Source organism: Athene cunicularia (assembly GCF_003259725.1).
Source record: "Athene cunicularia isolate RWA chromosome 1 unlocalized genomic scaffold, athCun1 chr1_part2, whole genome shotgun sequence".
Lineage (NCBI taxonomy): Eukaryota > Metazoa > Chordata > Aves > Strigiformes > Strigidae > Athene > Athene cunicularia.
Window position 1 is genome coordinate 19659907 of NW_020799092.1, and position 15006 is coordinate 19674912.

At 36.3% G+C, this 15006-nt stretch overlaps 1 protein-coding gene across 1 annotated transcript in view; it reads left to right on the forward strand.

Annotated features, from left to right (window-relative positions):
* Positions 1-15006, forward strand: part of WASHC4 (WASH complex subunit 4) — a 41475-nt gene that overhangs the window by 472 nt on the left and 25997 nt on the right. Inside the window, exons 2-12 of the mRNA XM_026863918.1 lie at positions 3617-3802; positions 4867-4920; positions 5045-5110; positions 5282-5327; positions 7694-7761; positions 10512-10594; positions 11654-11696; positions 12258-12361; positions 12968-13088; positions 14610-14733; positions 14833-14960. Coding sequence (XP_026719719.1) covers positions 3617-3802; positions 4867-4920; positions 5045-5110; positions 5282-5327; positions 7694-7761; positions 10512-10594; positions 11654-11696; positions 12258-12361; positions 12968-13088; positions 14610-14733; positions 14833-14960 — 1023 coding nt within the window. The remainder of the gene's footprint in view (positions 1-3616; positions 3803-4866; positions 4921-5044; positions 5111-5281; positions 5328-7693; positions 7762-10511; positions 10595-11653; positions 11697-12257; positions 12362-12967; positions 13089-14609; positions 14734-14832; positions 14961-15006) is intronic.

Genomic DNA, 15006 nt, shown 5'->3' on the forward strand with positions numbered 1-15006 from the left:
GCCGCGCCCCTTCCCCCCGCCGCCAGCTGGGTGCTGCTCCTCCTCCGGTCAGGCCTGCGGGGGTGGCCTGTCGCGGTGACCTTTTTTCCTCCCACCATTCTCTCCCTGGTCAGAGGTTGTTTGGGGTGGGAGAGCGGCTTTTCCAATCCTTCATCCTTTACTCCTCTGGGGAGTCGTCTCCAGTGCCCCCGGGGTGGCAGGGAGGGGGCAGACAGGCTTGCGTGACTTTCCTTGCACGAACAGGAGGAGCAGATGCCTGTCGTGGTGATGGTGTTTGTTTCCTTCCCGATCCTATTTCATAGCTCACAAATTTTTGCAGTTGCTTCCTCGGTTAGTTAGAGAAGTCGTATCGAAATTAGTTGTGTGCAGCTTCCATTGGAAAAGGTTTTCTGGTATGGAGTTGGGTGGTCACTTGCCGTTTTGTTCTTAAAAAATAATTAAGACCTTGTGATGGTTAAGTCTTTGACAGTGGGCTTGTGTGTCTGTCAAAATCCACGTTTTTCTCAGCCCGTGGAGGTGACCTACTTTCTAAACAGGGAACATACATGGTTGTCACACTGTAATACACACTGTAAATCGGTCTGTGCCAAATTAATTACACCAGGTGTTGCTGTGAAAATATGTCACTCGTGGACCAACTGTTTCACATAGAATGTTATCCCCAGGGATGAAACTGTTTATGCCATGTTCATTTAATTTGGATTTCAGTGGAAAGTGAAGCTGTCCTGAGCCAAGATTTTTACTAGTTCTCAAGCTGCGGAATGGAAAACATAGCTTTTACTTAAAATGACAGATCTCCACTAGTTTGTCCATGTCATTAAGTGCAGCTACGATAACTTTACATGACATAATATGCTTTATTACCACCATCTTGACAGTGAACAAACAGGCTGATCTTCTGTTGAGAGCAACACACAACATTCTCCTACAGAAAAGTCAAAGAAAAATCCTGTGACTTGAAAAATATTTTTTGCTGTTGTCTGCTTTCACTTTATACCTATGTCACTAACCCTTAGCAATTATGATGCTCTCAATGGAGGACACAAGATACTAAGTCAGTCTGATTTATTGCATCTCTGCCCTAGATATTTATGGATGTAACACTTGCAAATCCTGCTGTGAGAATAAGTCCACTGCATATTGATACTGCTGATTTTATGGAAAAAGTTTGGGGATCTGTACTGCTGAATAGATCTCTTGCATTATTCCAATTGTAATGCCTTCATTTTATCACCTGAGGAGAAACTAAATCAAACTTTATTGTAAGCAGTTTATACCTTATGAAGTATATGTGCTGCTCTGAAGAAAAAGCAGATACCTGCTTTCTGTGATTTCTTTTTCCATGTAAGCCAGTTTGTTTAGGAAAAATTTGCTGCATCTTAAAAAGCTTCCCCCAATAATTTATTATCAATTCAACCCTGCCAATCTCTGCCTAGCTAATAGCTTTCACTCTCTTGTCTCTCTAAAATAGTGAGAAATTGTTCACCCCTGCCTTTTCTATATGACCAATACAGGGTGGCAGATTGATGGCTATCAATAGTTAAGTATTTGGAAATATTTAATATCGGTTATGTTGAGCTATAGCCTTGTTAAAAAAACATAATTTGACTGATGGTAAGGTGATAGTTTGTGTGTCTCTAGCAGAACACTGGTGCTGGATTTTGAGAAATGTTGCCTGTTTCATAGTGAATTGATTTGAACAGCAGTGCCAATTTTCTACTTTTGTATGACTTGGAAACTTTTTCTGTTCTTCATATAAAGCTCCAATATCTCAGTCAGTTGCTCTTCACTTTTCTTTTGTGTGAAGGGAGGAGATGGGGTTGTGGGAATACTGCAGCATACCTCTGTAATACTGTCTCCATACTCCAAATTTTCTTTTGCTAAAGCAGTAAAAAAGCTGACATGGTACTTAGTTAAACTTCATTTTGCAGGGCTCTGCATCTATCACTGGTTTTCTGCAGCAGAGCTTTTAGCACTGAAAGGAACCCAAAAGATGAGATTAATTTGATGGAATAGAATAATATGATGATGCAACTCCAGGGCTGCACATCACTGTCTGGAGTGCACATGGCTGATGGAGAGTTTTTTGTTCACTTGCTTCTTATCCATATACATGAAATTCTGTCACCTTATTTTGACAGTGCCTGTGAGCTGTCCAGACTGCAGGTACAGGTAAAATCCAGTGGCACTAAAGCAGAACTTAGTGTGGGAGTTTACTGTACTTCTTTGGATTAGGCTTTGCAGTCCATGTGCCCTTATGGTTGGCATTGCTGCTGGCTTCAAAGTGGTAGTTTAGGATTAATTAAGGACTTTGCTGCAGTCATTTCTCCTTCTCAGTCTCAACCTTCCTGTGCATAGTCCTTCTTATCTTTTCCTTATTAATTTGTCCTTATTCATTTTTCACCTTATGCTGGGTGCAGTGTCTCAGCCAAATACTTTCTCCAAAAAATTTTCTAAGTGATAATTGATTCAGCAGTGCTCTCCCACTGAAGTAGCCATCAGCTACCGTTTGGCTCAGTTATTGGTAATGTGGATGAGTAAGAGATGCAGAAGATGCAGAAATATGCAGAATAAAGTAATATAGGTTTTTGGCTTTCTAGAGCAGCCTACTTGACGAAATGTGAAAAAGGCACGTATAAAGCTATGTGAAAGTTGACTTCTTGTTTACTAAAGTTCAGTTGTTCAGCTGACTTGCATTTACTTACTTTCTTAGATAATCCTGTTTTCAACAAATAGAAGATCACAAGCTATAAGATTTGTTATCTGATTATGGGGAAGACACTTTGGTCTTCATATGAAAAAGGACTGTACTTCCTTACTATTCAGAGAAGCCTTGAGCTGTAGTCATTCATTCTGTAGTTCAGATTATGCAATTTAGTAATTGTATATAATTTGAGGGGGGGAGAAGGGGGAAAGTGTCTTACTGTGGGAAGAAAAAAGATCAGGATAGTGTGAATGAAACTTCTGTGGACAAACTGTCTTTAGTCTTACTTTGCTAATTAATATCACCCTTGGTGTTTGATCAGCTTGAGTGTTGCCTTTTGAACCTACTTGCCCCTAACAGTAGCAGGACAGCTGTGCATTTGAATGACCACGTGCTAAGCAGAAGAAAAGTTCCTCTTGAAGATGTGAATTTGCAAGTGAGGGGAATGATTAAAGGCCATAAACTACCCATGTAATGCTCGGGTAACGTACTGAGAGGTATCAGGAAGAGAGGATTGCTACTAATACAACTCAGAAGTTATTAGACACATTGCCTCAAAGTTCTAATGGAATTGTGTATGTACTGGTTCAGCTGATGGGTAGAATCACCTGTTGTGTTATGTTTTCTACAGTCATTTACTCAGCATCTTGATGTGGTTAAGTTTTTTAAGATCTTAGTTTGAAAATGTATGTTATCTTAAAATACAATTTTCTGCAAACTGCTTAGGTGTTTGATATTCTTTAAGTAGTATTCGGATTTCTTTTAAATGATACTCAGTTGTGGAATTGTTTTTGCACAAATAACTTTGTATTAACAATACAGTTGTGTTAAGGAAAAATGCAACAAAATAAGGAACATACTAAAGCTGAATAGCTATAGATGAAATTTTTAATAGAATTTTTGATATTGCAGTTTACTGAACAGTCTGTAAAATTGTACAAATGTTATCAATTCTCAGAAATTCATGCTGAAGTGCAGTTGAAGAATTACGGAAAATTTCTTGAGGAATATACATCTCAGCTGAAGAGAATTGAAGATGCTTTGGATGACTCTATTGGAGATGTTTGGGACTTCAGTCTTGACCCCATTGCATTAAAGGTCTTCATATATTTAATATTCATTGCGACTGTTATTTTCCTGGTTCCTCCTTCCCTCAGAAGTAAAAGCTTGATGCATTTATGCTCTTAAAAATATTGATTTCTGTGTTTGAGAAACCTATCCAATGCTATTTTAATTATCAAGTAATTAATAAATTTGTACATAAGAGAAGATATTTTCATATTATTCCTTTCCAGTCTTTTGGATACTAGTGGAATTTAAATGAATCTGTAGTTTTTTGTGTGTTGAGAAGGCTAATTTCAGCAAACTTCTTCCCTGTGGGTGTCAGTGTTTTTATCTGAGGGGTTGAGGTGCTAGAAGAGCTCAGTAATAGGTGTATAAAGGCAGAGCAAACTGTGTGTATTTTTAGTTGTGTTTTGACTTAATGGCCTTGGTATTTTCTGTCCTCCAGAGGTGGCTGTTTCCTTGGTCATAAGTTCTCTGTCCTCTGTGGAGAATTTATTTTTTTTTCTCTTCACTGAATTTGCAGACATCGTTTAAAAGCACTTTTGTTACTATATGGAACTTGTCTGTGCTGAGGGTGCACTCTCAGTCATCATCTGTCTGAGTAATTTGAATAAATTATCTGTAGGTCCACCACAGTGCTGGATGTATATGAACTAGCCAATATCATGGCTGACTTCAAAATGTCAGTGCCAGCATACAGATACACATTATGCATTCTGTTTCCTGCATTCGGGATTCTTAATTCATGTTTTAGGTTTCCTGAGCTGTTTTTCTACATGCTTCATAATAACCATACTTTTGCTTTCCAAGTTTCGTAAGTAAATTGTTGTAAATGCTGTATAGTATACCTAGTTATTTGATTTTTTGCTTAGAGTGAAAGGAAAGATTTTTCCATGTAAATGTGAAGAGCTGAGGTATCCTGCAGCATAGGTTGCCATTGTTGTGCAATTATTGTTCTCTTATTACTGACCCTATTTGAGATTAAACTGTGGGGAGGGAATACCTAGTTGGGTAAACGTGGTTTTTTTACCAATATTTTCTAAAGCTCTTTGGTTTTTTTTGGTGTTTTTTTGTTTTTTTTTTTAATTTTATTTTAGCTTTTGCCATACGAACAGTCCTCCCTATTGGAGCTCATAAAGACAGAAAACAAGGTAAGTGCTGTATACTTAAAAAAATATTTTTTAAAAAAATAGAGTTATTCTAGCTAAAACTAAGCCTTCTAAATGTGAATCTGTTTATAATCTCTGTGGTTTTTTTTCCCCCCTTTGAGTCTAGGTTCTAAACAAAGTAATAACTGTGTATGCTGCTCTTTGCTGTGAAATCAAGAAGTTAAAATATGAGGTAAATCTGGCTTTTTTATTACTATGTATGAAAATGTTTGCAGATTGGCAAGCTGATATATAGATTTATTCTTTAGCAGTAAAGAAACAAGATACGATGTCTAAATAATTTTTGTAGCATGATTACATATATCCTATTTATTAAAAAACAAATTTCTGCTTTTGTTGTTAGGCAGAAACTAAATTTTATAATGGCCTCTTGTTTTATGGAGAAGGAGGTAAGTAGCTCCCTTTACTGTAAAAGTTTGTAGTTTTATTATTGCTTCAGGTTGTATTAAATGCTACAATAAGTGTAACTTTATAATACAGATACGTGCATTCTCTGTATCTTTGACCAATGAATGCCAACTAATGGACTTTGAGGTTATAGGGATATATGTTAGTGTCTTGTAACTGTCCCGAGTTAGCTCAAGTCAACAAGATTTACCTGTAAAGCCCCATTACTTGCAGTGTTATATTAACAGGAAGTTTTGTTGCAGCCTTATTTACATGGGAAGTAGGGAGTATGGGCTGTTGATGTTGTATTAAAGGTTTAACGTACAGCTTATATACTGTAGGTGCTGTTTTTCAAAGTATGATGTTGAAAACCTATTTTTTCACAGTAAATACAGCCTAAACCAACTTACAGCCTATTGGGACTAGATTTTACATTGGTTGTTGTAAAATGATAAATCTGTAATTTGATTGTAATAAAACCATTAAAAAATCACTTTAATTCTGCAATCATTTGTTCCAAGAGAAGCTGCAGTGTGTTAGTGTCACCTGTCCTTCAAGTGCAGGTACTAGTACTCATATGACTGTTTAGACCATAGCATAACAATGGGACATAAGTGATTGTAAGTCAATTCAGTTGACAAATCATGAACAGTTTTAAATGAAAGCTGCTTTTTGTCTTGGAGTTAAACTGGTAACTCCTCCAAAGGATTGGTCTTAAGCTTCCACCTTAAAGGATGCTAGTCTGGGGATAAGCACACGTCTTGGTCCTGAGGACTGAATATATTAACGAGTTGATTTAGAGACATACTACCTACTTTAGTTTTCTATTTCAGAAATTTGAGAGAAAGAGAAGGCCTTTTCATAGTAGTCTTATACAAGGACTTTTAAGAAGTTTTTCAAGAGCCTTGACTGTGACAGAAGAATTGGGGAATGTGCAATCTTTGAGCTGGGGACTGCTTATCATTCTTTTAAGTGCTGTATTAGTAGACTGTTGTGGTTCAGTTAAGGAATGTGAAAAAGTGTGGGTTGGTGTTTCGTTTTTTTTTTTTTTCTTAGCAGATTCTCACTTCTTATCAGACATGGTTTTAAATATCTTTAAAGAAAGTGATATGCTGCCAAAACAATACTAGGGGATCCCTGAAAAATTCTCCATGTCTCTAGCATGAAAAATATCAGATTAACATATTACAGCAGCAGTTTGTCCCTGACGTGTCTGCAGGGAATGCTTGAGAATGGCAGGAACTGAGAGGTCAGCCTTCTGTGTGTATAGGTAGGAATGCAGAAATTTAGGTTCTGCACTTCCATATCACTCCTTGTAGCATCTGCTTTGATAACAGCAAGCTTGCTTACTTAAAACAGCTGGCAAAGGATGGTTGAAATTTAAACAAATATTCTGCTGGCCTTTTTCTTCTGTATAAGAAACACAGGGCTACTCTAATTTTAGTTAGTTGGATAGGGGTTTTTTGGACATACACTAACAAGAGTAAAGGTTACATAAAATGTGTAAAGGGGAAGCATGCAATATTTAGAATTTTGTCTCAGAGCTCCATCTTACAGAAGTATGAAGATTCTTTTAGTTTCTGGTGACTGCTCTGAAAGAACATATTTTATGAAGTAATAAGGCCTGCAGTTTTTATGTAGGTAAACTTGCAATTGTAAGCCATTTTTGCTCGGAGTGGCCCAGTAGAAAAATCTCAAGTCTAGCGCATTAACCTGTCAACACATTAAAATGCCTGTATTTTGTCAGGAGGTATTACAGCTGCTCCAGCTGACTGGAACAACTTGGCACTGGTGGTGGAATTACTGTATTTCATAGATCCTGTTAGTGTACTTTGTCACACAATTAATTCTTTGAAACTATGGTGATGAGCCAGTTCTGGTGTGCAGGATGATATGTAGGGGGAAAAAAAAAAATTCTTGAGGAAATGTTATGCTACACATCTCTTTCTTCTGATTAATGATGTAGTATATTCTTTCAGTAAATAATTACCAGTGAATGTTCCTTGCAATATAAATACCTAGTATTTACATACAAACTTAAAGAGGAAACTTTTGTATAAAATTGCATTATATATATGCCTTTAAAGAATTACATTTCATATTCTTTATTTTCTTCCAGGTGATGGAGACTTTTTTCCTCTTTGGGGTCTAATTTATAAACAATGTAATTTTTAATGATAAAAACTTCAAAAATAAATAAGCCCAGTTAGGAAAGCAAAATTAGAAGTTTTTAATGCTCTATCAGTATGCTTATAATAGTGAGTTCTGCATGTATGACAAACAAATGTCTTGGAGGGCAAGCTTCAATGTTAATTTTACAGGTATAAAACAGTTTTTTATAAGTGGTGACAAATGTTTGTCTTTTAAGCCACAGATTCCAGCATGGTGGAGGGAGATTGCCAAATACAGATGGGAAGATTTGTTTCTTTCTTGCAGGTAGAGTATGTTTTGATTTTTTTTTTTTTGACAGCAATTATAATCTTAATTTTACTTGCAAAGTGGATTTAAGAGTCTGCAGTATCCTGTTTGCATCTTGCTGAAAGGCACTGTAGTCATTTGATATATTACTGTGTTTTGCCTGCAGACCTGTCACAACCAGCTGACAGATCATGCATTGATTTGATTTTTTTATACTTTTCTAAAACTCTGGAAATCTAGTGAAAGACAAAATTACAGTGTGTGTAATCATTGCGCAAAGAAATAAGAATTTATTTAAGAAAATTTCAGTAAGAGAAGATAAATTGGGGTTATTTCATTTGATGGTAAAGTTAGATACCTCTTTTTATGGTTTTGATTGGTAGGTTTCAGTTTTCACTGAACATTGGGAATGAATTAATTGTTTATACGTCTTCTTTAGCTGATAGAAGAGAGCAAAATTATAACATGTACCTGGAAGAAATTACTTGTGCTTTACTCAGACTTTTAGGGAAGAACACTAATTTCTTATACAGTTTGGTTGTTATCAGGGTCCTTTGCATGAAAACAGGATCTGTGTTTCTTATGAGGATTTCCTGTGCTCTTGGTTTTCAGCCTACTGTGGAATTGTTTTGTCTTTATAGTATAAGTGACTGTCCTGTTCCCCAAAACGTTTCTATTTTTATGCAATATTGCTTGTAATGAAATATCTTTGTTGAAATTGAGACTGTACAGGAAGCTTCCAGAATGTCCAAACAAATTCTAGTTTAACAAAGGTTATAAATCCTGTTCTTGCTGTAGAGTAGCATGACAGTAGTCATTTGCTGAGTCACATGTTGAATCCTATAGGAAGTTGTTTCTCAAGCTCTTTTACCATGCCCAAGTGCAGTTAGTTATTAGGATATCTTGATTTGGTTTTTTTTCCCCTCAATTTTCAAGCTTTTCACCCTATCAGCTTTGTGAGTTTCATTGTTTATCCTCTGTTTCTTTCTGAGCAGATTTTTGAGACCTTATAGTGGTTCTGAAATGGTGCTACCCTATGCTTGTGTCTTTCAAACCCTTTTTGTTTCCCTGCCTGAGTGCATTGCAATCCCACTCTGCAGAACAAGATTGTTTATTTATGTGCTGATGTGTATGTGAGGTAAACGCTACACAAAAATATAGCAGTATGGGTTGTGACCCCACTTTCTATGTAAGCTACTATGGCTTGCTGATTATTGAGAAACTTTGGAAGAAGGGAGATGTAGGATGTTGCCCCAAAGGCAGGGTTACTACGCTAACAAGTGTGTATTGCTTTGGGTAAAGCTATGAGGAAAACATTTTTCTTATTGAGTCTGTTCCTTTTCAACTGTTGTGTTCCCCTAAATCCACTCAGTAGTAGTAGTCTATCTCCTTAGACTGGGGAATGCTGCTCTGGTTAATGTTAGAAGTGTATCCCCAAAGGTGGTGTGAAAATATGAATGAAAATGACAAAAGAGGTGAAATGTTGCTTTCATAGAGCTAATGTCCATGTATTGGTTTATTGGCTCTTCTGAGTTCAGGATTTCTTGATTAACTAGATGTAATAGCCTCAAATTTACTGTGTCAAAAACGTTCTTTTTTTAAATTACCAAAATAATGCTGTGAAACACTAGTTAGGTACTCTCGATCCTGCAGAAGACAGGTATTTGAAGAACTCTAAAATTATAATCTTGTCTATATTATGTAGCAGTTTATATGCATGTGCTGTAAAATTGGACTATTTCCTGGAAGTTTTAAAATGGCAGCTGGTGCCCCTTCCCCAGGAAACGATCTCACTTGTCTGTTAAACCATTCCTCTTTAATCCGTTAGCTTGTGTCAGCTGCATTTGCTAGAGCAATGAAAGTATAAGAAGTAATAACACTTTTATGTTTTGCAAAAATCGGTGACTAATAGAAGGCATAAGCCCAAATAAGATCTATTTTTGATGGAGGGGAAGACAGAATTCAGCTGTTAGCCAGTCTCCTGGCAGGAATGGCAGGCTAGCTGGTTAGCCAGTGTGGGCTGTCTGCTATGAAGCCATCTGTGTGCTGACTGGCTAGATTCATCACATGCTGACTTTTCCTTGATGGGATTATAGGGTGAATTAATGAGCAAATATCATTGCAGTTAAGGGAGACTCAAGATCCGTTTATCCTGTTGCTCAAGGAATGCCTTGTTAAAATTCATTATAAAAATTAAGATAGTCCTTTATGCGGTCAAAGCTTCTCTGTTCTTACTCATTTTGTACTATGTAACTGAGCTCAAGTTCTGCTTTAGTCAAGCATGCCTCTCAAAGACATTGTCTTGTTTTTTTGAAAGTGTTATTCTGTGCTTTAGCACTCTTGCAGTAGGTCCAGACTTCTGTGTAATTTCTAATTTGAATTCAGCTGCTGCCAGCTCCCATAGTGTGACTCTTGGATCTAGTGGGGAAAGGCACAGCCTTTGCTGTCAGGAATATTCTCTCTGCAAGTACTTGGTTGCTGTTGTAAAGTCACTTCTTACTGTCTTTAATAAATTGAACCAATAGTATAAATAGTCCAAGTTGAATTGGAAGCTTGTGTTCGGTAGCTTCATAGCTTAGTCCCAGATCCTTTTTCAGAGCTGTTAGTAGGATGTTTTCCACCCTGCTGTAGGTCTGTCCACTGGATTAGAAATGTATCTGGAGCTTGTGCTGCAAGTTCAGTGGTTAATGTTCAGTGTTTTGGATGTAATGACAACTTGTGTATGAGGGTCTGTACATATATATGCGTTTTATTTTCTTGTATTTCAGGAGCTGTCTTGCTTTGTTACCCGATGTTATGAAGTGGTGGTGAATGTAGTGCATCAGTTGGCTGTTCTCTATACCAGCAACAAGTAATTATTCCCTAAAATGCTATGTTGTTTTTATGTAGTTAAACAAATGTATAAAATATGTTCTAAGGCATGGTCACTTTTGGAATATTGTTGTCTAGAGATACGGAGAGTGCTTTGCTATGCAAGTTTGGGCTTCATAAACTGTTACAGAAGTGGATTTGTTTTATTTTTAGATAAGATGGTGCTCTTATATAATGAGATGCAAATTTTTTTTGTCATTTTTTGATAGCATTGATGTTTCAGAGGCATTTAGTCTTTATGATTAAAAGATACTATTACTCTTTCATCCTTGCTTTGTTTGAGAGAGGGATTCCCTCTGACTGATAGAGTGGATACCAGTAGCTTCAGAAACTTAAAAATCAGATTACTTCCACAGTCTGTTTTAAATATGTAAATCGTGGTATATATTCCTCAGAGCAACCATGGTTTTAAGCCCTGAAGTTGAGCTTAGTAAGGGCTGTGGGATTTAGCTCCTCTGAAAACTATGAAGAAAGTTTAACTCTGAATAGAACTGTTGGGTTTAGCTATAAATGTAACTGCAGGGCTTGTGATTACTTCTGTCTCCCCCAACCCAGGTAGGATAGCATAATTCTTCACCATTTTCTTTGTTGTTTTCATTTTTTCCTCGCACTACAGCACAAGGTAGGCTTTCTGTATGGTGCTGAATGAACAAGGCTGGATGTGTAGCTTGAATCAAGTCATGCTCAATATGTGAAGTGATTTTTGTACTTCTGGGCCACAAGGCTGGATGTATCAAGACTACTTGCTGGTTTTATAACTGAATTGTGAATTGCCAATACACACCTGAATACAGTCAGTGGTTTGAACCAGTCTCATGCTGTACATTTAAAAATGCAGTATTAAATTTGATCATAGCACACAGATTTCACATAGCATATACTTTTAGTCAGATTTTGAGGTTCTTTTGATTTCTGAAGTTACTATGTTAATGAAGAAAAATGTACCCCAGGAAACAAAGAACACACCATGATACAGAATTGATAAATATGCCCTGTTCTAAGGATTAAAAAGGCATTAAAATATTTATTTTATTTACAGGAATGCACCTAAAATTATAGAGACATCTGGAGTTCATTTTCAGGTGGGAATGATTTGGGACCTGTTTGCTTATGTTAATATATGTATGTCTTGATGATTAATCCTGAGAAAAGCAGCAAAAAAGTGAGTTGCAAGTACAACTTTCAACCTGGAATCTTCTTTAAAGGTTTTAATTTGTTAATTGGATTTTTCTGATCTTTATGTGGAAAGGACTGGTATCTCCATGGATTCATATTCTAGCTTTCTTAGCTGAAAAGTGTTTGCATGCTCCCTTATTGTGTGCAGTATGTGCTTCTGCAAGTAGAATATTTTAAAAATTCTACCCTTAAAGTTGAAATACATCAGTGAACTTAGAGGTGCCTGCATGCAAACAAATGTTCCTTACGTCACTACAAAATACTGTCTTAAATACTTTAATATATACTTTAATACTAAGTCTTTAAGCTACCAAATGAAGACATCTCTGATTTAGCTCTCTAGCAGATTTGTTGTTGGCTGACAATGTATTGAAAGGAACTGAAAGTTTATATGCCATGCATGACTGCAATAAAGGTTTTAATAACTATAATACTTTTTTTTTTTTTTTTAAAATAAAAAAACCCAGGCAATGTACGAGCATCTGGGAGAGTTGCTCACAGTCTTAATCACTCTGGATGAAATAATTGACAATCATGCCACTCTGAAAGATCACTGGACCATGTATAAGAGGTGTGTTTCTGAAGGTGTGAAAAACACTCCAACAACATAACAGATAAAAGCATATGCATGTGTCTGTGTTCTAAGAAAGTCACTGTGGGAACATGGATTTTGGTAGTCCTGAGAATTTTCCAGAAATCTCACTGAAGAGCAAGGCTAAGTTCTCGCTGTGTACTTCTAACAAGACCAGTAAGTTTTTAAAGTGCTGAATGTGACATTTGTGATACACGGTAAGCAGCTTGAGTAATAGTTGGTGGGGTTTAGAATACATTCAATAAGAAATCTAATTTTGTACAGAACTGATATAAGACTATCCCTATCCATACTGATGGGCATAAGTAAGAATGCTATCTTAAGTAAAAGCTGAAGAGTCAACAATTATAAAGGTAGTTAAATAAGCGGAAAAATAACTTTTGTTGAAACCTAAAAAAAGGGAGTTATTCAAATACAAATGGATTATACAGACCTAGTGTGTTTTGTTGTTTTTAATTCTGCAGTTGCTGCTGGGCATGGATGTGGGCAATTAAAATCTATTATCAAAATAGTACAGGATATGATAAAACGCTTAGTATGTTCTAATTGTGTTGTATGTATGGGTTCCACACATCCTCCTTACAGGCTGCTAAAATCTGTCCATCACAACCCATCTAAGTTTGGGATTCAAGAAGATAAACTGAAGCCATTTGAAAAGCTGCTGTTAAAACTGGAATGCCAGTTACTTGATGGAATGATATTTCAGGTAATGAAATTAATGTTCCCCAGTATGATAGAGGAAACTATTACATTAAGGTGACACTCTTTTTAGAATGACTTCCTTGTTTGTTTTTATTTTGTTTTGTTCTGGATACAGTGATGTGTGAATTTGGTTCTTGCATCTGTGCATGGGGGAGGGAAAAAAAAAAGAGGTCTATTGTAAGATCACTTCTTGCTCTTCTCATGTGCTAGAACTGTGCCAGACTTTGAATGGTAGCACTTAATGCTTGCTGCTTTGCAGAATTAAAGAAACACAAACAACTTGGCATTAGGACTATGTATTAACAGGGAATCTGTTTTTCATTAGAAACTTTAATAGTGGGCAGACTTACATAGCATAGGTCCACTTTATTTTAGCTGCAAGTTAAGGTCTCCTCAGTAATCTTCAAAATAAGTTGTGTGACCTCTTGTTATATACTTTGTCTCATTCCTAGCATACAGGACAGGGAGCTGTCATTAGGTACAACTTGAGTGGTGTATACCCCTGAAACATGCAAATATACAGGCTGATGAGAAGGATTATTCCTTTTTCAATACAGCTAATGTAAATGTATTCATACAAGAAGCCACCTTTTTTTAGGAAAGTGTGTGTTTGAGACCCTGAAATCGAATATTGTGGCATAATGGGCAGAGGATAGCATTGCTGAATCTGGTCACAGCAAAGTTGATTGAACAGGATTATTGTTCAGTTCTTACTGTTACATCTTAAGTGACACAGGGAAGAAGGTTTTGCTGTGTAGAAACCTACAAAAGGGAAATTGTAAATGAATAATTAAGCCCAATTTGGCTTATTTTTCAAAGGACGTTGCTACCAGCTATCCATTTTTCATCTTGTATTTCTCTAGTTTTGCATTAGTACAGAGACTTCATTATATGTTTGAGACATCACTGGGATTTGTCTGGTATTCATTCAGAAACCTTTCCTTCCTGTCCTGCAAACACCTTTTCCTAACAAAAATATATGAAAAATATTCTTAAATACAATTCCATTAGAGACTTAGCTAATATCTTTAGAAAATCTGAAGTGGATGTTTATTTTTTTATTACTGTGTGGGTTTTGGTAATTTTTGTAAACTGCCACTAGTGGTGTGGGGTTTTATGCTACAAGTTCACGAGCCACAGTCTGCAAGCAAACTTGCATTATAATATTGTTTAGTTAACGGATACTTTGTAACATATTATAATGTAGTAATGCAAATAAGCATCTACCTTCTAATCACTAGCACATCAAGCAGTTTCTTTAAAAATGCCCCTTAACAGAAATGTGAAGTAAATAAACTGGCTTTTTGAATGTTGGGTATGAGAGAGGTTTTTAATGTTTTCTGTTATTGTATTAAATAATTAAGTGTAGTTAAAAATATGTATGTTGTGAAGTTTAAGACTAACTTCAGATTAATCTTAAATCAGTGTGCTCCTGTAGTATTCTTCTGTTGCAAAATCAGTATTATTTTAAGGTCTGAAATTCATGGCATTATCACTATGCTTTTTTCTTTTCCTTTTTGCTCAGGCCTGTATAGAGCAACAATTTGATTCTGTAAATGGTGGAGTGTCAGTGTCAAAGAACAGCACATTTGCTGAAGAATTTGCTCATACTCTTCGCACAGCTTTTGCAAATGTTGAAGCCAAACTTGGTAATGCAAGCTTATGATTGTCTTGCCAGCTTTACTGTTTCTGAAATGGTTTGTATTGTTTATCCAGGAGTACACTTCAAAAAAGGTGTATTTCTGCAGGTGAACCTTCAGAAATTGACCAGAGAGATAAATATGTGGGCATTTGTGGCCTCTTTGTACTGCATTTTCAGATTTTTCGGACCATAGACAAGAAGTTTTACAAGTCATTGTTGGATGTCTGTAAAAAGGTGAATGCTTTATTTTTTTGTCGGTAATTAAGAGGTGAAAAATATT